Below are 27,450 nucleotides of genomic sequence, written 5' to 3' on the forward strand. Positions count from 1 at the left end.
TACAGCTTGTTACACTGCTGCAATTACCTGGAGCCTTGTAGTCATGATGATTTAAAAACATAACTGTATTCTCAGGTCAGCATAATGCAGTGCCCAGTTGGCACACCTTTTCTTGCAACATCCTCTGGAAGAAGCACTCCTGGGGTGCAGCATTTGCACATTGAGGGGGCTGCATCTTCAGGAGCCTGTGCCTGATTTGTGCACACAAGATCTGCCCTTTCTAAAGCAGTGGGGTGATGACAGTCTTCTGAACTTTATTGCCACGGGGAGTGGAGGACTGGGGTGGCTTTACGCCACCTGAGCTCTCTTGCTCCTAACATAGGTGTTAGCCCTGTCTTCAACAGTCCACACCAGTAACAGATACCCATTATTATACCCTGGCCTTATTACAATCATGGCAGCATAAAATAGGGAGCATTTTATAAGTATATCTCATACAGAGCAGTCCTTAGCATCTGGCATCTCTCAGTAGAACCATTTGGCTCTGGAAGGAGTCTGGGGTTTCTTACACAGCTCGGATGGTAGGATGGTTGCAGTGCCTGTCACAGCACTGTAATCCTGTTTTGAGGGCAAGGCTGCTCAAGGTGTATGTGCAGCTGCTCTGGAGTAGGTCCCCTGGGCTGTGCAACTAGCACACTTCTTTTTTAAAAGAAAAAATAGAAAACAGTGCAGGAGCAAGAACCAAAATGGGTCACCACTTGTGCAGTGGCAAAAACCTAAGGCTGTGGTTTTCCTGGGTGACTGGACTGGTGCCAGAGTGGCTCTGAGTTCGCAACCAGTTCAACTCAAGTTAAGAGGCCACTATTTAAATCCTTCCCATTTATCTGCTCTCTAATGTTGGATTTACTTTGGGTGGGCTCCAGCTGTCTTAATCTATTCATAACATAGAGAGGCGGCTCTGTCCCCGGCTAGCCAGCAAAAGAGAGTGCCTGTTGCAGCCAGTGTGCCTGTGCAGGGCCTCCCCTCTCCTGTCACTTTAGGGTGGGGTGGCTGTGTCCAGGAGGAATGGGGCACTCTCAGAGCAAAGGGTTTCTACAGCTTCATTGACTGTGACTCTTTTTGTGCCAAATGAGGAACCCTTTGCTCCTTTGGAGAGGAGGGTACTCCGCGCTGCTCATTGGTATTCAAAAAGCACTTTGAATGCCACTGTGCAGCCATTTGTTATGCAAAAGAGCCTGTGTAAGTTGGTGTAGTGTGATATACTGCCATGGTGACTTCCTTTTGATGGATGCCACCTATTCCTTTTGTTAGCTTTCGGGCCAGGCTGAACATGCATCCCAGGCCCCACAGTAGAACAAAACCAGAACTTTGGGGTTTTCTTCCTTTTTAAATCTCCAGATGTTCTGCAATAGCAAAAAAGAAACACGACTAAGGAAGGAAGTGTGGGAAATGAGTGAAGTGGGCTTTAGTCAGTGTGCTTTGGTAAATAACCCCATCTGTAGACCCACACTGTGCTGTTTGGCTGGTAGTTTTGTGTTTGGATCCCTGATCCAAGTGGCACTTTTCCGACTGGTCAGGCAGAGAAGACTGGGAATGTTTCTCTACTGTGTAATAAATAAATGTTTATTTTTTCTGATTTATATATGTTGTTTGCTACTTCACACAGGAATGAAACTGAATATATGTCCTCCCATCTGCCTGCTCTCAACCATGGGACACCACTGTCCTAGAGGATAAAGTATTGAGCAGAAAATGTTCATTGAAAAATATTCTTAAACAGCAATTTATTTCTGTTTAAAAAATCAGTTTTCCTGATAAGTGATTGTGGTTTTCCACAACAAATTCTATTTTTACCTCTATTTTTTTTCCTGGCCAAAAAGTATCTGGTCATGATGCATTCCATGTAGGATGCAGGAGGAAGGGATTATTATTTGGGTGGTTCTTCCTCTTGTGTCAGCCATGCTGTGCCTGCCTTTGTTCTGTATGTCTGAGCTTTGTGGCTGGCCTTTACCCTCCCAGTGCAAACTCCTGAGAGGCAGCAATTCTCATCTGGAAATTTCTAAGGAATTTTAATTTTTTATTAAAAGAAACTACTTTTCAGCCAATTATGCAAATAAGTCATGCAAGGCACTGTCTTTGAAGAAGTGACTGTGCCAATTTTGCAGTTCCTAGACTCCATAAATCAGTGCTATTGAATCAGAGACCAGGACTCACAAACCACGCCAACAGGAGACTTAAGCATGCAGAGTTTTAACCAACTAACACTTCTCCCCATTTCCAGCAACACATCCACCTATGAAGTTTCATCCTCCCAGTCCATCAGCTCGCCCCAGCGGTCAAAACGAGTGAAGGAGAACACCCCTCCCCGCTGTGCCATGGTGCACAACAGCCCTGCCTGCAGCACCTCGGTCACCTGCGGCTGGGGCGACGTGGCCAGCAGCAGCACGCGGGAGCGGCAGCGGCAGACCATCGTCATCCCCGACACCCCCAGCCCCGCCGTCAGCGTCATCACCATCAGCAGCGACACGGACGAAGAGGAAGAGCAGAAGCATGCACCCACCAGGTGAGCAGTAGTTCTCTGCTCTTCTGTGCGTGCAGGAGAAGGAGAGAGGGGTATAGTAGTGCTGGAGTTGCTGTAGGGTTCCAGGAGCCTACGTTTGCATCTCATCAGCCTGGTTGTCTTTGATTTGTGAGGAAAATTGCTAGCTGAGGACTCTACAGATTCGGGTGATGCTCCCTTCTGTGCTGTACATCTGCTGTGTTACCTGGGAGAAGTGCAGTAGTCTCTCCATACCATAGTCTCTCATCAGTAAGAGGAAATACCAGTTTTCTCTATCTCTTTTTTGTGGAAAGAAGACTTCAGATAGACTGTGGTGATAAGCCTCTGTAAGTTAGACATCTGCTGAAAATAAAGACAGAAAGGCTCAGAAAGAAGGGACCTTAAATTTGCCTTTTCTCTTTCTAAGTGATCCAGGCATCTCTAAAGACCATTAAATGACATCTTCCATATGTTTCTTCCATATTTTCTTTAAAAAGCTCTCAAAAATGGTGGTTCTGTCATAAATATTCAATAATGATAAATAGAGTTGCTCAATCTTGATTGTGATGCCAAAATATACTTGAACTATAGTAAAAGTGGCAGAAACTGCTTTCTGTCTGACTCTGCAGAGAGGCATAGATGAGGCTAGAAAGTGGTGGCTGAGTTTGCTCTTCAGAGAATTAACTCATCCGAGTGAACAGCATGGCCCAGGATGGCTGCCATTGCTGATCATCCCTTGTGGATCAGAAAGGACTTAATTTTCTGGGGCTGTCCTTTCAGCACCTTTCATCACATGCAAGTGCTCTAGGTTTCCCATCTGATGCCAGTCACAAGACATTGGTCTGTTTTTTAAGATGTAGAGAGGTAGCTTTGCAAACCGCTGAATAATTATACCATCTCTATATCGGTAACTGAGATAGGAAACTTTTAACCTTATCCTTCCAGTATTTTCAAGAGAGGATTATTTTTTTACTTATTTAGAACACACACCATGGCAGATTTTCCTTTAATCACCAGAGATACCTCTCTATATCTCTGCATCTTTGCAGTGATAAATGAAGCCTGCAAATGTGCACAGAACAGATGCGACACATTTGGCCTCCAGGAGCTAAAACTCTGTCAAGAAAAACCATATGATTCAGGCATCCAGGCTGGAATTTCAACATGCTTCCCAACAGCCACCACTGCTTCCCATTCTTCTCTCTGTGCTAGTGAATGCCACTGGGCAGCAAGGGCTCAGTGCCTCTCAAAGTCAGCCTTGCCATGAATGCAGTGGTTCACAGGACAGTGTAACATACTTCACTTAAAAAAAAAATAAAATTGCTACAACATTCCTTGCTTAGATGGGGGAAGAAAGCACATTTTCAGAAAGAGTTGCATGAAGACCAGAGTGAAAGTCAGGGGGACTATAAATAAGGAGCCCCTACTTCCAGGGCTCTTCTGGGAAAGGAAGGGCAAGACGAAAGAAATGCTGAAAACTCAAGGGTCATGGGAGCTCTTTTAAAGCATGTTTACCCACAGTACTGATTCCAGGCTTTGGAACATTATGTGAAAATCCTTAAACTTACCATCTGGGTGTCATTCTTGGGTCCAGAGAGGGGTGAAGGAAAGAGCTGGGATACTGCAGCCACTTCAGCCACTGGCAGTCTCCTCTGCTTCAACTTTTCTGCTGTCTGTCTAGTTTCTTTACTCAGCACCTCTCCAGAAAGACAGACAGAACAAAGTTCAGGAACATGTCTAGAAATTGAGTTGGGAATCTGAAGTATTAAAAGATGTGGGCCTGCTGAAGGGCTTGGAAAGTTGTCCTGGGAGCCAGACGTACATAAACAAACTGGCTTTGATATGACTAAAGCGTATTCCGGACACGTTCCTGCCTGGGATCAGATCCCTGGCTACTTTTTGTATCCATATGGCATATCTATAGAGTACCAGGGTGCCAGCATTCCAGAAAGGCCAGAGCTTAAGAGATAGATTTAATTTCTGAGCCACGTAGAGACATTTTTGCATGGACATGAGTGAGTTAAATTGCTTGTGCAGATGTAACCAGAGCAAATGGAGAATCAGAGGTAGAGACACAGGTGGAAAACAGCATGGCCAGAATGAGTATTTTTTGGTTAAAGTCTCCAGGAAAGCAAAATCAATTTGCTCAGTACCTTTTGATATGGGTAGGTGTAAGGCCAGGTTCTCAGCTGGAGTGAGAGTGTAGCTTCCACTCAAGGAAGCTGTATCAGCATTTAATGCCAATTAACTTTGTCCCTGCTGAAGTTGAAGTCTTTCTCATTGAAAGTTTGTCTCATTCAGGAAAATGCCTTTAAGTTTCTTACTTGCCTATTTTTTTGACTCCAAGAAAAATGGGAGTGACAATGAAGTATGTGCTTAATGTAATCAGGGCCCAAAGGTTCAGGATCTGAGTAGAAAATGAAACCATGCAAAGAATGCATTGTCTGGCTCATATATGCAAATATTACCATATTGGGTAATAGCTGTGGTATGGGAGTGAAAATTTCACTTGAATCACTTGAAACATGCTATTTTTCACATCCTAGAAACAATTAGCTTTTTCTAGGTTAGAATATAGAAATCAAATGCCATTTGACAGATCAAAGGTAACCATCTGATCACATCGTATTGATAGCAGTGGTAACTTTGCATTACCATCGCTGTCTTTTAATCAGCTTCTGAATTTGCTATAGCACCTTCTTCTTTTACTTCTTAGAGGGCTAGAAATTCCCTATTAAATTAAAAACGTTTATTTTATTGATTCCTCAATGAAGTGAGATTGGTTGTGAGAAGTAGTAGATCCTTTGACGATGTAAGAGTTTGTCAGTCTCAGTTTAAGAAGTACTGGTAATGTTGCTAAAATACGATACTGCTGATGCTGTAAAGGAGTCCTACATCTTGGATTTACTCAGAGAGAAAAACCTTTCTGTAATAACAGACCAGGAGAGAGAGCTTTTCTCATACAGGGAATGCACAATTTTTATTGGTGAAAGAAAAATCTGAAAAATTGTGATGCGAGTAGGATTTTCCTTTTCCTATTGAAGGGTAGGAAGTGTTACGGGTTTATGAAATACCAGCTGATCAGGAAGGCAGGACAGCACATTTTTCATTTTGTAATGTTGGTGAGTGTAGCTTGGTGTAATCTTTATAAAATCGATAGTCATCTCAAAATGTTGGGCTCCTGTTGGGTAGAGGTGCTGGGGAGGTGGTGTGAGATGAGCTCTGGAGGACCTGCTTGGTGGAGCCTTGTCAAAGGGGGCCATCTACTGGGCCCCAGCCCCGTGCCTAAGGCACAGTCACCGATGAGGAACCTCAGCTACAGTTCAGCAGAGCCTAGCCTCAGAGAGATGGCCAGAGATTTTCAGGGGAAAAATGCCTGATTAGAAAAGTAATTTCATCAAAAATAAGGTGTTTTTGCTGGCTACAATGAGTTTTTTTTTTTTTCCTAGTAATACCCTAAACACAGTGAAATATAGAAGAACTTCAAAACTGCAAAATGTTTCGACCTTTGTATAAGGGAAGAAAGTGTCAGGGAATTAACTAATTAAGTAGAGGACTTCTCATTTCTGGTTTAATGGAGAGTCGTGTTCCTTCAAAATGTAAGCAAATAATAGGAAAATTAAATTGAAACAGTCAAAATAGAAAGGGAACCTTTTTACCAAATTGAACTGTTTTTACCTGGTTTCTGCTGCTCACAAAGTTTTGCATATGATATTTTGTCCTATAGAACAGTAGGGGAATAATGGCTTATAAAGAGCATTATAAGAATAGGAAACAGTTTTGTCACCCTGTTTGTTAATGAGCTTGTACACTCTCAGCTCAGAATACTTTACAGAGAGATTTCACAGCGTAAAGAGACTTTCAGTGCTGTGCTGCAAGATAATAACTCCAACTGTTATTTATTCTGAATGGAAGATATTAGGTCTAACCATTACTTGTAAAGAATTGGGAAGAGAGTGAGACAGAAAGTAGATTGATTTTTATTTTTAAAGATGTTCTCCTTTTTAGCTTCTCTACTTGCTCTTGCAAGAAGGTGTAGTGGACAGGGCAGCTGACTGATAGTGCAAGTGCAGTTGCAGTGGTTGGAGCACACACTCAGCAAGTAGCATGTAGTAGGGGTTAACTGCTCCCCAGCATGCAGCTTCACCTGCTGCACTGGTTTAAATGTAAACCCTCCCTTGATTAAATATTTCTGAAGCTTAAAAGTGGAGAGAAAGCAAGAGCTGAGACATGGAACAGAGAGACACAAAGGCACCTTGGAACTGTGGCAGGGAGGGAGAGCACACTAGGTGTGCTCCATCCCTGGGGAGGGATGCAGTGGGCTGCACTGGTGGCCAGTGAGGGATATTTCTGCATCCATGCATTGCAGAGTACGGCAGGAGGAAGGGTTGGAAAGAAGGGGAGTGGACATGGCTCTTGTGACATGCCCAGATGACCTCCCCTCCAAGCAATGAGTGCAGCAGCCAAAGAAAACATGACTCTTCTTGAAACAATACAATGATGGCCTTCGGCTGGGTAGTTTTGGGGATGCTTCCAAAGAGGCAGGAGAGTCCCTCAGTTCCCCACTGCCTGTGCTGGTGTCATAGGTAACGTCACTCCAATTTGGTTTTCCGTGGGATCCTGACAGTAATCACTGTATTTCTGGACAAGGCCGACAGACCGCTGCTGTTGTGTTGGCATATTGAGGAACTGCCTCATTGACCGTCTTCACTGGCACAAAATCCTTGTGGGTTTTCCCTTCCCTCTTAAGATGGGAAGCTCTGTGTTGTAGTTTCTGTCCCAGTCTCATATCTGTAACAGAGTGTAAGCAAGTTTTTACATTCCTTGTTCACATCATAGTGCAATGGTGGTGGAGCCCACTTCAGAAGACTTACACATAGAAATTGCTGGCAGGCACAGGTGTTTTTGTCAGCTTGCTGATGTGCATGTGTGAGGGGCAAAGCACCATTTGTAATTCTCTTTTGACATCTAGCCTGTTGCGGCTGTGTTCTGCTGTGCATAGTAATGCACTGACTCTGCATAGCAATACACTGACTAACCACAGTCATTTGGTTAAAAGATTGCTGCCTTCCATCTCCAGAAGACACTGACATGCTGCTAATACTTAAAATTACACCAATAGACAGTAGCTCTGTCAGCAGACCTCCAGCAGCAGGACCTTTACAACCTGCTCAGCAATTCAGTTTATATGACTTAAATAGCAATGACACATGCTGTATAGCCTAATAAAATGGCCTCAGTGTAGTACTTGATAAATATTTCTTACCATCACAAATTCACAAAGGTAAGAGCAGATTAACAGGTCAGGATGGAGGCTGAGCTGAAGAGAGGGGGCACGTTCCCAACACTGAGCCATGCATGGCATAAGATTTCAACCTGAGGAGACTGATTGCAGTTGTGGTGTGAGTTTTTGTTGGCTGACTCCCTGCTTTCCTAGAATAGGTGTATTATTCTGAAGCAGCAAACTAAAAGGGTTGCACGTTATTAAGTTTTCAGAGACCTAGAGCAGAGTTTTTGTAATGTGAGGTAAAGCTAACATGCCCTGGTGTATATGCACACCAATTCAAAGGTACAGTTGTGCTATGGCTGCCTTCATCCCCAAACACTGGTGACCTTGAGAGCTAAAAGACTCTGTTGCTACAGTGTCAGCAGCACTGAAAGGTTTGTAGCTCTTGGAGTGAACCATGTGCTGAAGAATTGCTCCCACTAGACATCATTTGGTTTTTCTGTGATTCTGTTGTAACTCAAGTTATTCAGGTAAAAAAAGATCCTGTTCCTGCAGTGCTTCCACGTACCAAGCTTTTGAGCTGGGACTTCAGCTAGTAAAACTCACCTCAATTTGCGTTGTTACAGAGAGTTGTTGTCTCTGTCCTTGTCTTTGGGTCTTGAGGTGGATTCAGTATTGTTTTAACACCTAGTTCGGCATCCTCCTTTCCTTAATTTCCACTCGCTTCTTGTTCTCAACATCTGTCTTCAGCACCTTTACATTAACAGTATCTCAGATGACCACCTTAGTTTCTTGCAGGGTGCCTGTGCACAGACTGTCTTCCTTCCCTTTCCTCTCTCGGGTTTCTCCTTCTAGAGCAAATAGGGACCTTCATCCATCTCTGCTGGGCACTCACGAGGGTGGTGTATGTTAGAGAGCCATCTCCAAGACCTGCTTCAACTTAAAAGGCATGGTTGTGCTCTGTGTCTGAACATTGGACAGACATGTGCAGAGCTGTTTTGGGTCCAAGTTTGAGGATAAGCTCTTCAGGACCAGGTGGGAACGGGATACTACTCACAAGCTAATAATAAAAGTACAAAGCAATGCTTATTTTATCTGCTGTTCCAAAAGGGGGGACACAAACCCAGGCAGTAAGGGTTAAAAGGCCTACCTGACTCAATGCTTTTTATTCTATGTGGATGGATTTGCTGCCAGTTCACCAGTCTTTTCCCCCTCCGTCCTCTGGAGATTTAAAAAATACCTCCCCACATAATGCAGGCAGGCACACAAACTGCCCAGGACCACAGACCAACTTCCCAAACTACTGAATCACATTTGCTGCTGCTTCTGTGCATGCAGGAGGGAAAGCAATTACCAGGCTTGGAGAGCGCTTAATAGGAAGGGGGCAAGACTTCTAATAGTATTTTTCTGTGTAAGCACAAACATCCCCAAAAGCTGTGGCTGAGTTATAGGAATACAGTAAGCTTGCTGAGTAGGCAAGTGCTGTGTCAACAGGTAAAAAGCTCTCAGTCCTGATAGTTTGTGAGCAGGGAAGGCAATCCATCAGCCTGGGCCTCACACAGATAACTCCTGGATTACTGCAACATGGGAAGAGCAGTTGAGAGGGAGCTGGAAGGGAGAAAGCTGCTGGCTACCAAGAAGACTTTGAGTAGAGGGAATGCTAACTGCTGGGCTAAATTTTCAAAAGCCTCCATTTTGGATTAAAGTGTGTCTTTATGCCTGTGAATCATCCGATTTTCAGCATGAGTTGGGCCTTTGATGTTTTTGCAATTCCCACCCTTAACCTCTGGGCAGGCTCTGGTACAGCAGGTGCTGAGCTCTGGGCATATACTCCAGACTGAGGACTTCTCTGCCTGCTGTAACATTCACCACAGTTGCTACTTTTCCTAGAGACAGAAATCCAGCTGCTTTTGGTGGGACTCCTTGTGTGCTTGAAATTATGCAGCCTGCTGAATTGAGAAGCTGATCATTTGGACCCTAATCCTGCAAATATTTACCCATGGGCTTTGGCTCTGTTACAGGAATAGTCCAGTTGACTTGGGAAATGACACATATTAGCAGTGCTGAGCACTTGCATAAGGCCTGGTAGGACCATAGCTCCTTTTCAGATTCTCTTCCATGAAATGGGAGGTGGTCCCTTTCTCTGGAAAGGTTTGGGTTTGGGGGTCACTTACTTATTTAATCAAACAGTTATAATTGATTTTTTTATTGTAACCAAGGAGTTTTAACACTTTGAAGGAGAAAACTTCCCATGGTCCCTGCTTTGACAAGTCCTCAAACTGGTGAAAAATATGCCCATACTAAAACAGTAAATAGCACAGATTACGCAGAAAATTACCCTTCCAGTTCTACAGCTCAAACTTCTCATGTCAATTGTCAGCTGAGAGCAAGTATTTCCAGTTCAGCAGCTCAGCTACTTAGATCAGGAAGGGACTGTAAAAGAATGGTTAGACCTTATCAGTTGTCAGAAAACTCTTTAGTGACTTGATTTTTCTTTATAAAATGTAATAACTGTCAGAGATAAAGAATATATCTCTCTTCCCAACTGGCAGCCAAGGGTAGCTGCAAAGGGCAAGCAGCATGGATACTCATAAATGTGTGATTACAGGCCTTTCTACTGATGGAGAGGGGAATATTGATGCAATATTAGTCATTTTTATTGGCCTAATATTCTTCTTTCATAGCAGCATATCCAAACTGCTACATCTTTCTTCACACACAGTCATTGTCCATCTAAGATGCACTGCTGCTCTTTCCATTTCTAATCCAGCGCTCTCCAGCTCCTTGTGAAAAGCCAGAATATGAGAGTTTGCTGTTGTATATTTTCCTTGTCAAGCCATCCCTGCCCCTGGAAGGATTTCTTTCCAACTGCTGTGCAATAGCTCCCTCTCCTTCTCTATCATCTGCCCTCTTTCAAGTTACAATCTTTTAGGGTGGCAGGGGCCTCTCAAAATGTGTTTTTCACTGTGAGTAGAACAACATGGTCTTTTGTTCTCCTCAGCATGCACCAGGACCCTGTGATGATAGCCCAGGGAATATCTGTGTGATGTGAACTTGTTTGTGAATGCAGCAACCCAAGGTGTTCTTTAAAGGGAAAAGAAAATGGATTTTCAACCTTGAGTCTTGGGATAGAGGGGGTGAGTTGCAGGTTGAGAATGCTGGCAGAGAGACTTCGGGATGGGCAAGTTGAAGGGAACCCACCAGTGCTCCTTTAGGACTGTGAAAAATAAAATAGGTAAACAATGTCCTTGGAAGGAAACTGTTCTCAGTGTCTGCTCCACCTTCCTTTGGGCAAGAAGCGATGCTGAGACCAGGGAACAAACAGCTTCAAACAGTGGTGACCAGGGAACAAACAGACTGAGGCCAAATTAATCAGCTGTTCCCTGGACCGGACTAGCCAGACTGAGAAAATGGAGAGGACGCTCCATGGGAAAGAGATCTCTCTCTGTTTAAAGTGCACACTCATGAAGTTAAGATTCGTTTTTCTCCATGGTATTTCTGTTCCTGTTGGGGCTGTTTCCACCATTAAGCCTAATTACTTAGCTTTTTATGTGCTATCCATTTCTTTTCATCATTTTTAAAACTTCAGTTGCCATAACAACATAATGCAATCAGTGAAACATAACAGCTATTTTCTGTAGTCAAGGTCTGTGCTCTGTCAAGGATGTGAGCCATTTAAGCAAATCTTCACCATCCCCCTTCCTCCCTCCTCTTTCTTGCTCTCTCTTTTTCTCCCTAAACAAGCTCATAACAGGAAGGAGAAACCATGAAGAATAATTAGACACAATAGCCTGAGCAAATCCCAATCGCACTCATGCAGTCTAGTCTAATGAACTTCCAGCACTAATCTTGGAAGTGTTGATGTGCCTTTTTAATCACTTTTTTGATGTCATAGATAGATTAGTTGCAGCAGGACCTTGATAATCTACACTAGAGTCAGGAGACCCAGAGCCTGTTCAGAGAAAGGGAAGAAAATCCAAAAGCATACTTCATTCATTTCTTTCTCACTTATTCCTCTTTTTCAATGCTTATTGAGAATGTATGCCCATTGTACCATCTTAGTAAATAGAATGGTGTGTGTTTTGTAGATTCATGGAATTTAAGCTTGAAAAGTCATAGCATCTATTATTAAATCATTGCTGAAAGGCTGGAAGAAACTGCCACGTTTTTGTGTGGGTGGTGAGACTTGCAACAAAGCATAGTATAACTGCTGGGCTTCTACTGCACACATACATAAAAAGCAGTCTGAAAATAAATCTGGCAGTCTGGTTCAGTGCTATTCTAAGCAGTGTGAATATAAGATCTATCCACAATGTCTTACTCACTCCTTGACCTCCATGGAGGCTTTCCTGGAATAGTAACGAGGGAGTTTTGAAGCCCGGGATTTGGCTTAAGCAGCCTCTTTCCGGCAGAGGACTGAAGGCTGTGCTTTGTCCTTATGGAGCTCTTCTGCCACGGGCAGAGCCTTCTAATGGTGTCAAGTCGATCATTGCCTGTTCACTCTTTCCACTTGTCTGCTTGTGTTGCAGCACCTTGTCCAAGCAAAGGAAGAATGTCATCAGCTGTGTCACCGTGCATGACTCCCCCTACTCCGATTCCTCCAGCAACAACAGCCCTTACACCGTGCAACATCGCACAGGGCAGAATAATGGGAACAGCTACGACACCAAAGGGGTTCCAGAGACTCACTGCAGTGGGAACCCCCGAACGATCATCGTGCCACCACTGAAAACCCAGGCCAGTGAGGTGTTGGTAGAGTGCGATAGCCTGGCACCAGGTAAATTGCACCTCTTCCGTCAAGAAAATTAGTAAGAAATAAATGATTTATCTTGGAAGAATCTCATTGTTCAGTTTCATTTTGTTTGGTTGGTTGGTTTGTTTTCCAAAGAAACTGTGCTCCTGCACGTCTCTCGAGTGACACGTCTATTCTTGGTAGCCATATTGCATTATTTATGTGCCCTAGTTCACTCAGGAGTCGTGGGTCAAGTGTCAGTCCCAGTTAGTTCTGTACAATCCCAAGAACAGAATGCAGCCTTTAGCTCGACACTTGATATGAAAGGCACCCAAATGCAAGTGTGAACCTTTGCTGCCTTGCCTTTCCATAGGCTTTCATTAAAACGGGTAGAAGATTGAAAACATGTGAATTTTCATCCAAACTTGCTGATGTTCCTGGGAAGAACATTTCCCAGGACCTTCCCTGTGGACTTATGAGGTTTGCTCATCCAGAACCTCTGCAATGCTAGATAGTGTGATGTGTTGAAAAGGGCTTTATGGTGGAAGTCTGGCCTGAAGCTGTTGGCTTTGAGCTTCTTGGCAGTCCTTGCTTTGGATGCTGTTGAACACAAAGGCTCAAAGGGTGAGCTCGTTCTCCCTCCCTTCCCACCCACCTGACGTTAGGCAAGCCAGGGCTTTTTTAAGCTGTGCACACCATACTTTCCTTCCTCTCCTTGGGATTTGTACCTGCGTTGTACAGTTCTGCCGGCAGAACATTGTCTTATGGTTCTGAAGGATCTGTAAAGCCTGCTCCAGACCTGCTTTGGGTCCAGTTAATGAGGTCTGTTTGTCTGCCTCTAGGATAACAGGCCTGTCATGTATATCAAGCCCTACTGAGGAATTCTGTTAATTGAGAGAAACAGTTTTCTTAACCTGCTTCTGTTGTATGTCTCCTCCCAAAAGCCACTCTGGAGGAGACTCGGTGAGGAAAAGGTAGGGTGAGCAATTAAACAATGTCATGTAAGCTACAAATGTGTTTCCTTTCCTGGCACAGTCACCACCAGTCACCACTCATCCTCCTACAAGTCCAAGTCCTCCAGCACCGTGACCTCCACCAGCGGTCACTCTTCAGGGAGCTCGTCTGGAGCCGTTGCCTATAGGCAGCAGCGACCAGGAGCACATTTCCAGCAGCAGCAGCCTCTAAATCTAAGTCAGGTAAGTCAACCAAGACTGATTTTGGTGGTGCATCATCCAGCTATTACCTACCACTCCTCCATCATGGGCTGTCCTCTTCCAGTCTAGTGACAGTTGGACCCTATGTTGAGTTTGATCAACTTGTTAATATTTGACTGCAGACCTTGATCTTCCAGCTCAGGCAGCAGAGGTAGTGCAGATCACACCCCTGAGTGGGCTGGGGGTACTCCTCCTGTGTGTTCTGAAGTTTGATGACCTAATAGTGTGAGTGGGAATAACGGGAGAGGGGAAATGAAGGGCTTAGCCACAAGAGTGGAGCAGAAGCATGTAGGAAGGATTGAATTCTCCTTAGCTGTAAGCAACCATGGGGAGAATATCTTCCAAGTGAAAAGAGCAAATAAGCCCAGCTGCGGGACTGGGAGAGAAGTCCCATCAGGTGGGACAAAGCGAACCAGAGCCTCTATATATATAGGTGACCTCATGTAATGTGTTTGATCCACCCTGTGATAAAGCTGGGCTGAGATCTGGACAAATCCCATTTCTTGGCAGCAAGTAGTTCTTGAGATGTTTCCCAGTCTGTGATCAGAACTCCTAGGGAGCTTCCCAGGAGCTGCAGAAAATAATGCCCTTTTCACATCCCGCACCTGGGGCCTCTCTCTTCCTGAGGTGAGCTGAGAAGAGTAGGGAAGTTATGGCTCAGTTACCAGTGTTTCAAGAGGAGAAAGTCTGGAGAGCTCAGAGGACAGTGCTGGGTCCACATCCAGAGCTGGATATTAGCAGAACTGTTTTTTAAAAAGAAAAATAATGTAATGAGAAGAGTGTCTGTTCTCCTTCAATATGCAGAGGGAATTTTAAAATGTGAACAATTTTTAAATAAAAGTGTGTTAAAATGGAGGAAGTGGGCAAGATGCTCTTTGCAAGAGTTGGGGACGAGTGTGGCTACTATATTTCCACAGTAACAGCACAGAGTGTGCTTACAAAAAGGATGAAAAGGTTTGGAAGAATAGAAGGAAATAGCATGGAGCATTTTCCTTCTTGTCTTCTAATTCCTGCTTTATTGGTAATTTAATACTCTGACTACAAATGACTGGGAAAACTCCCTACATTTTTGTGCAATGCAAGAAAACAACTTAAAAAATCCCTGGAAACAAAAAGTACATTTGTCCATTCCCACTGCTAGAAGTTTCCTGTGCACATGTAATTTTAGCTGAGGACAGTGAGGGCACCAGGCACCTGCAGGATCTAATCAAGCTGAGAGTTTTCTCTTTAAAAAATAATGTGGTTATTTTTACTAACCAAGGAAATCATTAACTGCAAATACCCAAACTGAACAAAAATAAATTGCCTGTTCCAGGCATAGTTAGGCAATCTCATTCCCCTGAGCTATCTGCAGACCACAATTTGTCATCAGAGTGTTCACTAACAAAAAACACTTGTTGCCTGAGCAACTGGACTTGAGGAGGATGTTCTTAGGAGCTGGGCATCCAAGGTTGTGTCTTTTGGTAGTTGTGTCAGCAGGCTGTAGCTCAGACTGGGGGACTTGCTTACCTTCTGGGGGTCATTTTGGTCAATGTATGGGCTTGTGAGGGATCCACTGCTGTCACTCATTTCCCAAGGGAAGACTGGTGATGCTGAAGGTGTCAGGAATATCTCAGGAGACTTTTTTGAGGCTGTCCTGGTGTTGCAGGGAGGATCCCAGACACTACTGAGGAGGTAAAGAGCCATCTCTTGTCTTGTAACCACCTATCACTGTTGCTGTCTTTATCCAGGGCCAGCAGCACATCTCGACTGACCGCACAGGGAGTCACCGGAGACAGCAAGCCTACATCACTCCAACGATAGCTCAGGCCCCATACTCCTTCCCGCACAACAGCCCCAGCCACGGTACGGTTCATCCCCACCTGGCCGCGGCTGCAGCTGCTCACCTGCCCACCCAGCCCCACCTGTACACATACACCGCCCCCGCCGCCCTGGGCTCCACGGGCACCGTCGCGCACCTGGTGGCCTCGCAAGGCTCCGCCCGGCACGCGGTGCAGCACACCACCTACCCCGCCAGCATCGTCCACCAGGTCCCTGTCAGCATGGGCCCGCGCGTCCTGCCCTCGCCCACCATCCACCCGAGTCAGTACCAGGCTCAGTTTGCCCATCAGACCTATATCAGTGCTTCTCCAGCCTCCACAGTCTACACTGGATACCCACTGAGCCCCACCAAGGTCAACCAGTACCCTTACATCTAAACACTGGAATAAAGAGCGGGAGACGCACCCAGCCTGGGGGGAGTGAGGCAGCCGCTTTTGTATTGAAGAACATGACAAACTAACAATGCAATGGGAGGCTCGTGTGAAACTTGAACGAAGGAGACTTTAGGAAGAAAAGAAAAAGAGGAAAGAAGGGGGAAAACCAATTCTACAATTTTTATTTAAAAAAAAAGAAAATGGAAAAAAAGAACAGAAAAAAAAATAAACCACAAAAAAACCAACCATTCTGCACCAAACTAGAGAGAAAGAGAGAAGGAGAAGGACCCTCCAGCGGGTCCTGTCTTTTGAAGAACTTCACCAACAGACTTTTAAAGGTTATTTTCATCCAGTAGTGAGCTATATTTAGAAATTTGTTGTCCAGAACACCTAAAATGAAATCCATTAGGTTTTTAATCCTGTAGGTATGTGGATTAGGGATTTATCCAGCATTTCAAAGGGATTATACAGCAGTTTTTGTATCCCAGAGTATACATAGGTTTGGGGGGATTTTTAACAGAAAAAGAAAGTGGGTAAGGGACACTGAGGGTGGAGGACCAAACGTTGTTCCAGTGCTCTGAATTTGGGCCTAACACCACTAAACTTAAACACACCTGGGCAAAACAGGCCGTGCAGCACTGATTGAGAGCAGAAGCAATGGGGATGTTTCTCCCTCTTCTTGAACACACTGGATAAATCCCTGAGAAATGCTATTCCTAAACAAGATCTCTAAAAATGTATGTTGGATTTCAGTTGTAATTTTTTTAGGTTTGTTTTGTTTTGGTTTGGTTTTTTTGGGAAATGTTCCTTTTCAATCCCTAGCCATTTTAGTATAGGAGGAGACATTTTAGCTGCCCCCAACCCCCCTGCTCCCAGCCCCGGTAGAATGTAGCACTATACAGGTCATACCCCTTTTTACTCTTTTGTGTTGAACTTCAACGATACCAATAGACTATTCCTCAATGTGATTGCACAAAGAAAAGTGATATAACATAGGCATGTAACAATGTGATTGTCCAGGTGTGTGTGTGTGTGTGTGAGTGCAGATGCTGCCTTCTCTCTGTGATGTGTTCCTCGGCACAGCCATTACAACTGTCACAGTCTTAGTTTTACATCATTCCCTCGTAGTGCCTTACCAAACTACAGACGCGGTTTAAGGGTTTACTTCCACTGGTACTCCTAGAAACTGACTGAGGCTAGTTGGAATTTACTCTCAGCTCTTTTTCTTTCTTTTTCTTCTTCTTCTTTTTTTCTGTTTTTGTTTTGGGGGGGGTGGGGCGGGGGTTGGGGAGGGGGTTGTTACTGCCGATTTTCTCCTGCTGGTGATGTTGGGTTTTTTTCTCACATCGTCAATCGTAGCTCACTTGGCGAGATGTTGGGGTGGCTCATCGGGGTCAGAAGTGCATATAACTGGGTGTTTTGTCAAGCACTGGATGGGTTGGAAGCAACCAGGTCAGTTGTGAGGACCCAGAGGGTCTGGGGACTCATTTGTGGACTGGTCCTGTTTCTGTCCTGTTAAAATAGCAGGTTTCCTCCCTGGAAACTGAATTCTCATTCTGCTGTTTGCTGATGTTCTCGATGGAGTGGGAGGACAGTGTCCACTCTCATCATCAGGTTGTCCTGATCATGTGTCTGAAATGGGAACAAAAATTTAGTCCTTCATAGGGGGAAACACTAGTTGTTGCCAACATCTCTCACTGTGTCTGTTGATGAGAAAGGGTCAGGAAAGGGCTGGACTCCCAAAGCAAGCATGAGAAAATCCAGTTGAGAGAGTCAATCTCAGGTTTCTTAAGTGAAAAGAGTATTGTAATACATAGAGCCTTACCCACTCTAACATAGCTGTGATACTGTGTGCCTCCCCTGCTCTCTTTTCACCTACACCCCAAAAAACTGCCTGCAGTGGCAGAGTGACCCTGGAACTGGAGAGTAGGTTGGTCCTCCACATCAAGGAATGCTACATGGTTGTTTTGTTTTCCAGCAGTTTCTATAGAGAGCCTTTCCTGTCATTGGTCTGGTTCAGCGGGGAGTTTCCCTGGTAATGGCACTTGCACTGGTGCATCAGTACCATCTTGCCTATGGATGTCCTGAGGAGGAAGGAGAGAAAGGAATTTGGTAGAACGTTTCCATGAAAGCTGAAGTCTATGGGGCTGCTCAGTTCCACTCTACATTTCCTTGTGTTACAAGAGCATGAAGTAGTCAGGTGTTTTGCAAGATGCTGGAAAATAGCAGGTTTGTTGGCAGGGGGGTGAGGGATGGGTTCCCTGAGCGGCACTGAGGAAGGAGGCTCTCTCAGGTTGGAAAAGCTGACAGAAATACAAGCACAAATACACTGTTTTGCAGTAAGTGCTTGGCTGGCCTGGAAGACGAAGGGATCCTGCTATGCATAGGCTGTTGAACAAGGCTATTGTCTTCTGGCAAACCACCAAATAACCTTCCTGGTTACTAGCTCTGGTTCCTGGGCTACTCTTGCACAGTTTTCTTCTCCTGCCTGTCCTTCATTCCAGCTCAATATACTGTAGATGAGGATGCAATCTCCCAGCAGCCTATGCACCTTACCCCCACTCGTGTTTTGGAAAGACATGTCCCCTTTTGTCTAAGGCAGGAAAATAAAGCCCTGCTCTCTCTCTTGCATTCCTCTCCTCTCTCACCAGTTTGGGAGCGAGAGCGTCATGCTGCTTATGTCATGAAAAGGAAAGATAATGTTATTTTATTGTATGGTGGTTATGATTATTATTTTATTATTATTATATTTTACTCTGGGTTTTAATTGCACACGCATTCCTTAAAGTTTTTGGGTTTTTTTCTCTTATTGTTGTTATTGTTGTTAATTTTATTTCTCTTCATCAGTGGCATTGGAAGGGTTACTGTGATTATGAGAACTGCAGGAGGAAGGAGAAACGAGATTATTCTGATGATGAAAACTCTGCCACTAATCTGGGGGAATGAGACCGCTCAGTGAGAGTGGTTATGGCCTTGAGGAACAGGAGTTTTCCTCTGGGTCACATCTGCATTTCAGGATAAGTCCAGAAACATTCATTCAGAAGCCAACACCTGACAGCAGCTAACATAATGATCTGTCAGGAGAGCTGGATCAAAAGCAGGTAAGGACCTTGGTGCCCCAGGGTCCAGCTCACCATCCCTTAGTTTGAAAGGACGTTTATACAAGATTAAGACTCATTTGTGCTCAAAGCCATGATCATTGAGCTCTTGCAAAGAACACAAGGCCACACTGTGTATTAAGGGTTTGGTTTTCCTAAAGGAGGGCACGGATAGATGGATGGGTCTCCAGAAACAGGGCTATGGAAGGAGCTGCAGCAGAGCCACAAGGGTGGCTCACAGTCCCATCACTGGATAAAGAACACTGGCACACACAGATGGCATTAGCTGGGTAAAGCATGGCTGCAGACAGGGCAGTGTCCCTCACCTGCTCTTCCACTCTCACCGAAGACTAATTAGGTGTCCACAGGCCAGGATGCTTGGTTTGATTTTTTTTCTTTGTTTGTTCCTGAGGTAGATTTTACCCTTCTTTTACAATTATTTGTTGTGGAATTTTGTTATGATGTTCTGGTTGCTACGGTTTAGGTATTTATGGTTTGATTTGCATCACCTGCTATTTTAGAATAAGGGGAAGCAGTAACTGAATTTAAATTCCATAAAAAAATTATAAGACTTCAGCAACGACTATAAGTTCATCATGCACTTGAGTGCTTTGCTAAAGAACTTCGAGTTAAATACTTGTTCATGTGCTCCTCTGGCCTACGATTAGTGAAGCATGGAAGGTTGCAGTCTCAGTCACAGTAGTGTTTTACTTGTATTAATTGCATTTTCCTGGCCTGCTCTCTGACATGGGCTCAGATCTGATTTTGAGGGGTATTTGGCAGTGGAACTTTTACAACAGCACAGATTGGCAGAGAGAAGGGTTATAGTGCATGTCAGAGGAGCCATCTTTCACATTGTCCATCCTGGAGTTGCTGCTCTGCCAGACGGTCATGGTGATGGGATGCTGATTACAAGAGATGCACAGCACAGCCATCAGATTGCTTTCATGGTGCAGCACTGCATGAGAGCTGTGTTTTCTGGTAGATATAAGGGAGCTGAGCAACACCTCCTCCCTCATGCTTATATAAAGGAATTGTATGGATGAAGGTGTGGTTGGTCATAGGGGAAACACAGTCATTTCAGCAGAGGAAATAAAAGCTTTGCATGCTGTCAGTACCACACACATAATAATAGCCAGCTGGTTTCGCTTGCAGAGTCCTTGGAGAGGAAATGGGATTGGCATGGTTTGGTTCAGTTGGTGTTCCTTGTGTGCATGGAGTACATGGTGTGGAAGCTTGTGGGGGTGGGAGAATGTTTAGATACTGGAAGTTTTATGGGTGGCTTATGGCTGGCAGAGTGAAAAAGTGGTTGTTTTGCCTATCATGTCCTCTTGCATTCTGCCTGTGCAGGAAGCAGAAGGGAGCAGAGACATTGTCTCTCCTCAGGAGGGTGTTCTGTTGCCTGCTGTGAGGTCAGAATGCAGGAGGGAGGGCAGAGAAACACTAACATGAGCAGACTGGAAAACCCAAATGGAAGTACATCTCACTGTAGAGTGGTTAAATCCAGTCATTTGAGAGAGCAAATGCAAGTGCATCTTCCTTGGCAGGTTTTACCTGCTTGTACCAAACAAACTGGGCTTTGGCAGGTCTCTAATTCTCTCTCTTTCTCTAGTAGTTTTGGTGTAATACACAAAACATTCCAAGAAAGGGACATTTTGACTGTGACATTTTTCCTTTTTTATATATTCAAGGGATTATGTATTGTAATTTGGTTTGAAGGCAATTCCATTAGCAATTTGAAGGGCAATAAACCTGCTTTTTTCTTTAACCAAAGATACTTTATTTTTAAAAAAAAAGAGAGAAAGAGACGCCCATCTACTCCAGAAATTAAAGGAAGCCATGAGTCATGAGCACCAGGCAATGAGGATACACCATGGAACTCAATCTTTCTATTGCCTTCTTTTTTTCTTTCTCTCTTTCTCAAGTTTCTGACATCTATTCGAGTAGCTAGCTTGATCAGCAGAGAAATTCACACTAAATATTGCTGCTATCCTAAACTGTAGGGGATGTCAAAAACCTTTTTCTTCTCTTGTTTTTGTTCACATTAATTTAAGTGTTTTAGTGGTGACATTGCAGTGTGCAAATGGTGATCTGTGTAGTGGGGATAAGCTTCTGGATGCTCTGCATGCTTCTGTAGTGTCTCTGGATTTAGGACACTGATTTTGTTCTGTGGGTTCATAAAGTCATAGAATATGCTGAGTTGCAAGGGACCTATCAACACCAAGTCCAACTCCTGGCCCTGCACAGGACACCCCAAGAATGACACCATGTGCCTGAGGGCATTGTCCAAATGCTTCTTGAACTCTGTCAGGCGTGGTGCTGTGACCACTTCCCTGGGAAGCCTGTTCCAGTGCCCAACCACCCTAAGGGTGAAAAACTTTCTCCCGATATCCAAACAATGATGACGTGGTCAGGCCAGACACAGCTGGATAAGAGTGTTGGACTTAAACTTGTGTTCTTCCATGGCTTTGCAGTCATTAGAGATCTGCAGTGCTACTTGTGGGCCAAACCCTGGATGCCTGTATGCAAAGTCTGCCTTGAGCAGGCAATACAGATGGGAAGGTGTGGGAAGTGAATGTTTTCCCTCTTCCTGTTGACATAGCTGTCCCTACCATGGTCCCATTTGCTGTGTGAGCTTCAAAGCAGTTGATCTGTGGTCCTGGGCACTTATCTACATCATCCTTCTGGTGCTCCTGTGAGAAGGACCTGTATCCAAAGTACCTGGAATCCCCAGCTTATTTCTTGAGGCCCACTTCTGTGCCTACAAATCATTTTTCTCCCTCCAGACATAGGGAGGAAATGGTTGTCTGCTGCTGAGGTTCCCCCACTGCCGTATTCCAACAAAGCTGCCTCTGATGACGGTGACAATTTCACCCTGGGAGGCAGATGCTGAGTGAGGTGCATGAAGAAATGGTGCCAGTCCTGTTGTCGGTGGCTGTGCGTAGACTCCTTGCAGGAGTACTGCACTGGGTTAGAGGAGCTGGGCTTTCCAAGCTGGTCTCCATCTCTGTGGTCCATCCTCCTCACCTGTGGGTATTGCTGTGATGCCACCATGCTCACCCGGCACCCCAGGCACATGGCAAGACCCACAGCAGGGGTGGCCCTGGAACGAAGGCCTGGCAGCGTGCAGAGGAGCTGGGCTCACAAAGACTCTGTGCTCAAGGGCTCCTTGTCCCCTGTGACAAATGTGATTGTTGTGAGGGACCCCAGAGGCAGTGGTTACCTGTGAGGAGCTGCTGATGCAGGTGGTGGTGTGAGAACCGGTCTGGAGGTAAACTGACCTGGGTTCTGCATGTGTCAAATGCTTTCAGTGGGAAGACGTGGTTTTAGAGCATTTGTGTGTGTTGAGAGTGAAATTTGAATGGTAGATTGGCTTGGTTCTTCAGAAGTCTTATGAAGCATACTAGGAGGTTTTGTGTTCGGCATTTGTGGTTTGAAACTCCTGTTTCTCATTTACGGGTTAGCTTTGTCCTTCCAGTTTTAGCAGTGCTGCTATAACAGACTATTCATGTGTGTTTGAAGATAAAGTTTTTTGTTTTTAATCTTTTGCTTATCATAGTTAATCTAAGAAAGGCAATACTAAAGGTATATTTTTTTCCAAAAATGATATTTTTTACTGCACTGATAAATATTGTGACATCTCTGTTCTTAACTCTTTTGCTGTGAGGGGAACTGTGTGCAGATTCACACAAACCTTGTAAATACTTGTGTGTACTTCTGACAGCCAGGGATTTTTTTCCTTCCTTCCTTCCTTCCTTCCTTCCTTCCTTCCTTCCTTCCTTCCTTCCTTCCTTCCTTCCTTCCTTCCTTCCTTCCTTCCTTCCTTCCTTCCTTCCTTCCTTCCTTCCTTCCTTCCTTCCTTCCTTCCTTCCTTCCTTCCTTCCTTCCTTCCTTCCTTCCTTCCTTCCTTCCTTCCTTCCTTCCTTCCTTCCTTCCTTCCTTCCTTCCTTCCTTCCTTCCTTCCTTCCTTCCTTCCTTCCTTCCTTCCTTCCTTCCTTCCTTCCTTCCTTCCTTCCTTCCTTCCTTCCTTCCCTCCTTCCTTCCCTCCTTCCTTTCTCCCTCCCTCCTTCCCTCTCTTCTTCCTCCCCTCCCTCCCCCCTTATTTTCATCCTCATTTCTTTCTTCCTCTTCTTTCTTTCTTTCAAACAAGGTTTCCTCTTTGAAACAGAAAGCAATGGGGCAACAATGCTCAGCAAAAGCAAAGCTTATCCCACTTTCAGAACATAGCCAAGGAGTTTTTGCAGTGCTGGCATAGAGTTAATATTTAAGCCAATGTATTTTGATTTTTCAGCAAACTGTTTGGAAAGGAATAAGATGGATAGAAAAGCTTTGGTCTGGAATTCTGATCAGGAAAGTTACCCGTCTATTTTATGCCATTTTTTTTTTGTTATGTTTTCCTTTTCTTTAAAAAAAAACTTTAAAAAGGCTTGTTGCAGGCTTGCTTGCCTGAGCTCTAGGCTGGTTGGCGGCTGTCCTGGGAGTGCCTTGTGCTCTGGGACCGCTGGCTCCTTTGGAAGCAAACCCACTGATCAGGATTCTGATTGCTTCAATGGGTATCCCCCGGTACTGTGGGATACTTTTGCTTTTTTAAAAGAAGGATTTAAATACACTTACATTACACAAACTGTGACCTAATGGCAATAATTACCTCAAATGTGGGCATTCATCCTGGTTTTAGCCTTTCTGAAATCATGTAGCCAGCTTGAACTTTGATTCAAAGACTGAACTCCATAGGGGCAGAATAGCGATAAATGCCCACCCTGGTCATTGTTGCTTGAGTGAATTTTGAAGATAGTGAATCTTTAAAAAGAAAAAAAATTAAACCAAGGAATAGATTACTCTTTTATGTATTTTAATCAATTGTGATGTTAAAATGCACATGTAAGTATATATGTTTATAGCTACTGTAAAATGCTTTGGCCTTCTAGAAGATATTTAATGAGTCACATTTTAAACCAATATGAACTGAATAATAGACTGTGGCTACTTAAACAGTTTTCTGGCTACATTTTATAGTTACTACAGTGTTTTATAGTTTACATTTAAACTGGTACTTTTTAAGGAAAATCTTGTGTTTATAAGTGACACCTTCAAAAACTCAGTACAGCTGCCTCTTTTTTAATTTTGCCCATTAAAAAATAGAAAAGTACAAGTGTGTTTTTAATATGTATATTCTGTTTTGAGATATAACATAGTGTTGGAAAGTCAGTCCAGAGATGAAGTAATCCAATGTATTCCAAAATCTGATTGAAAAAACACTCCACCTGCTTTGAAGATTTAGTTCAACAGATAAGCTATTTGTTTGTTTGCTTGTTTTAATAATGTGCTTTATCAGGTCTCCCTGGGTTGAAGCAGGGAGCATGATACAAAATTCACTGTTCTGTGTAAGATCCTCATCTGGATGAAGATACCCACATTAGGAGAATGAAGGATATTCATAGGAAGGATTGTATTGTACTGTTGATAAATCATTAGCCAAACGATTAATTCCTGAGTTAGTGAATGCTTGTTTTATTTGGTGGGGTGGGAGGGGGGGGTTGTTTGTAAGTGTGCATGTGTGTGTGTGTGTTTGTGTGAGCCACTCAGAGGCAGTGCTGTAATTTGGCTTTCATCTGTTCACCCCTTTCTTACAAATGATGCTCACCACCACAGAAATGTTTTAAACCAGTAAACAAAATACAAAGTTCACTCACCATCTCCTTGTCAACTCTGTTTTCTCAGCACATGCCAGTCCCTATTAATGCTGTTCCCCACTGCTGCTACCCTGTACTTTGCATTTTGATATATCACATTTCCCACTCCCTGGTCTCACTTAGCTGTCTAGTTTTTTCTGTTGTATTCTCTCACTCGGGTAATCAATGAACATGGTATAAATGTCTGCTGGGCAAAATGGTACTTTGAGGTCCCGAAAGTACAGGAATTGACATTTAAAAATACGTATATGTACATCTGAGCTTCAGCTGCGGAGCTGGGGTGCTCACGGGAGGGCTCCTTTTGTGTTTCCACCGTGCCCGAGGAGGCTGTATTTGTCAGCAAGCAGCAGGGGCGGTGGAAAGGAGCAATCGGCGACGCTTTGCAGCTGGGCACTGGTGCTGCTCCCATTGCAATCAGCGCCCTGGTACGGGGAGTTCAGCCCGCCTCCTCCTCCCCAGCACCGCTCCGGTGGTTGCCATTCCTGCCTCGCCGGCCGCAGTGCCAGGGCCAGCAGGTGCCACACGGCAGGCCAGGAGTGCCAGCAGCACTCGGGCCGGCTGGCAAACACCCACCCTCCCTCACTGTGCACCGCCACGCAACCAACAGGCTCCACTGCCCCGGCTCCCGCCTGCTCCCCTGTTCTCCTGGGCGGAGTCACACTCGCAAATAAATACCAGCACACCCCAGGAGCCGCACAGTCTTGTCTAATATCTTGGCTTACAGCTTGTTAGGCAAGAAGGGGTTTCCAACACTGGCAACGCACATCCCATAGGATCTGGATGGTTACATACAGCACCTCTGCCCTCAGCAAGGAAAGAAAGCCCTTCTGCAACGCTTCCACCTCACATGGTTACATACAACACTTCTGGCTTTTCTTTTTTTCCCTGTTATCCCTTATGTGTTTGGTTTTTTTTAAATTTTATCTATATATTTTTTACTCTGTATTCTTGAAACAAAACTTCCACAGCTATTCCAGGGCACAACCATTTCAGGTGTAAAAAAGGATCTCCACATCCCATGTTTCACCAACAAAGCAATCAAGGCGTTTTGGGTACCAGATTCTACTTGGGCAGAACCAGAATGTAGCCTGTATATTTCATACCAAATCCAATTTCTGAAAGGAGAGGAAGTGTCATTAATAGCTTTAATAAAGGAGTGTGTGTGAGAGAGAGAAAGAGAGGGAGTGAGAAAGAGAGAAGAACAAGGGGCATCTTGGAAGGTGAAAAGTCTAGATTTCGGGTAGTTAAAAATGAACCAATGGGTGAAACATTTTGTTTTAATGAGCTGTAAAATCCTTTTAAAAACGGGAGGGGTGAAATGGAGGGAACATTTTATGCCTTTCAACTACCCACAGGCCCAGCATACTCTGGATGGAAAGTGGAAGTTAATATACACTGCACCAAAATTATTAAGGGACGGTGGGGGCAGAGCTGTGAAATGCTTATTGCAGTCGCAAGGGAAAAGATGCCCCTGCCCCAGCTCTGGATCTCAAGTGGTTCTTTCTCTACAGTATCATCTCAGCCCAGAAACCCCACGAAAGCCCTGAGCCGTTGTGTTCCTTCACTGTACGGTTTCTGTAATAAGAGTGTTAATCCATGTTAATCTTTGTGAAAATTATTGTGTGCAACAGTATTTTCTTGTGTACTGCTTTTTACCTATGTGAATTGTCCCTTTCTGTTTCCTTTTTTTTTCTTTCCTTCCTCTTTTTTCTTTTTTTTCTTTTAGTAATATGTCTTTCTTCTTTTAAAAGAAAAAACAAAAACAAACTGATGTGTTGTAGACCTATATGTAACCTATTCCTTAGTCTCATATTATAGGTATGTTATAAGAATGGATATTTTACTTGGCTTTAGAATGTTTTACAAGAAAACTAATTCTTAACCAATCAAGTTCTTGCTACTAAAAAAAAATGCTTGTGTTTTTCATCATGACGTTGTGTGCTTCTAATTAATAATCATTTTCGTTGTAGAAAAATGGAGTGAATTTATATTAGTCTTGGAAACTAATAATAGCATTGTAAATTTATGAGATGATTTTAACAGAAAATACATTATAGAAGAATATAGTTATTTTAATTGTAATATTACTAACTGTAGGGTGAGAAAGGAGGTCCCGTTGTGGTGAACTATGTTATAGCTTGTTATTCACAGTTTCTTTTTGATCATTTTTTCGGTCTCTGAGGTGAAACGAGTTATTAATCAGAATTTGTCAACTCACATATGCATATTGTATATGTGTAGAAATGTAATCACACTTTGTCTTGGAATTACATTAAACTGTTTTAAGTCACTGCAAAGTTTGTGTGTCTCTGTCTTCTCGCTACTTAAGGTTTGGTCAGAACATTTGGTTAGTTTTCAGATACTATTATTTAATCTCCTCAGTCTGTTGAAAAAAGAGCACTAATAGTACCATTAATAATAAAGACTCTTCTCTTTGAGGTAACATTTAGATTTGTGAGGTGTATTTTTTTCCCAGGGCAGAAGAGTATCTGCATTCAGATGCTTCACTGGAGCACGGGAGGCTGCTCAGAGCTGCTGTGTTCAGCTCAGTCAAGAACTCCCTGCTACATCCCACTGTGTCAAATGGAGTGTGGTCATCAGCTGCAAGTACAGGTCTGGATTTTCTTTTAGCCTGAGCTCTTAGTTCATCTGCTCTCTTTGCCAAGTCCCAGCTGACTTTTGAAAGGCTTATATAGACATTAAAATGCTGAAACCACCCTGTGCTGGTAATTGCCATACCTGCCCTTTTGGGCTCTGCTTGATTTTCACCGGGAGGTTTGCTCACGAGCAAGCTGGAGGCACCTGCAAAGGA

The 27,450-nt window shown here is 44.0% G+C and overlaps 1 protein-coding gene across 4 annotated transcripts in view; it reads left to right on the forward strand.

The window, feature by feature from the left end:
* Positions 1–16,829, forward strand: part of HIPK2 (homeodomain interacting protein kinase 2) — a 127,089-nt gene extending 110,260 nt beyond the window's left edge. For all 4 annotated transcript variants that reach the window (XM_030263229.4, XM_030263231.4, XM_004175918.6 and 1 more), the window contains exons 12-15: positions 2,222–2,503; positions 12,236–12,483; positions 13,474–13,634; positions 15,383–16,829. In XM_030263229.4, the coding sequence (XP_030119089.4) occupies positions 2,222–2,503; positions 12,236–12,483; positions 13,474–13,634; positions 15,383–15,850 (1,159 nt within the window). In that variant the 3' untranslated portion in view covers positions 15,851–16,829. The remainder of the gene's footprint in view (positions 1–2,221; positions 2,504–12,235; positions 12,484–13,473; positions 13,635–15,382) is intronic.
* The last annotated feature ends 10,621 nt before the right edge of the window (positions 16,830–27,450 follow it).

This window comes from Taeniopygia guttata, chromosome 1A (assembly GCF_048771995.1).
Source record: "Taeniopygia guttata chromosome 1A, bTaeGut7.mat, whole genome shotgun sequence".
NCBI lineage: Eukaryota > Metazoa > Chordata > Aves > Passeriformes > Estrildidae > Taeniopygia > Taeniopygia guttata.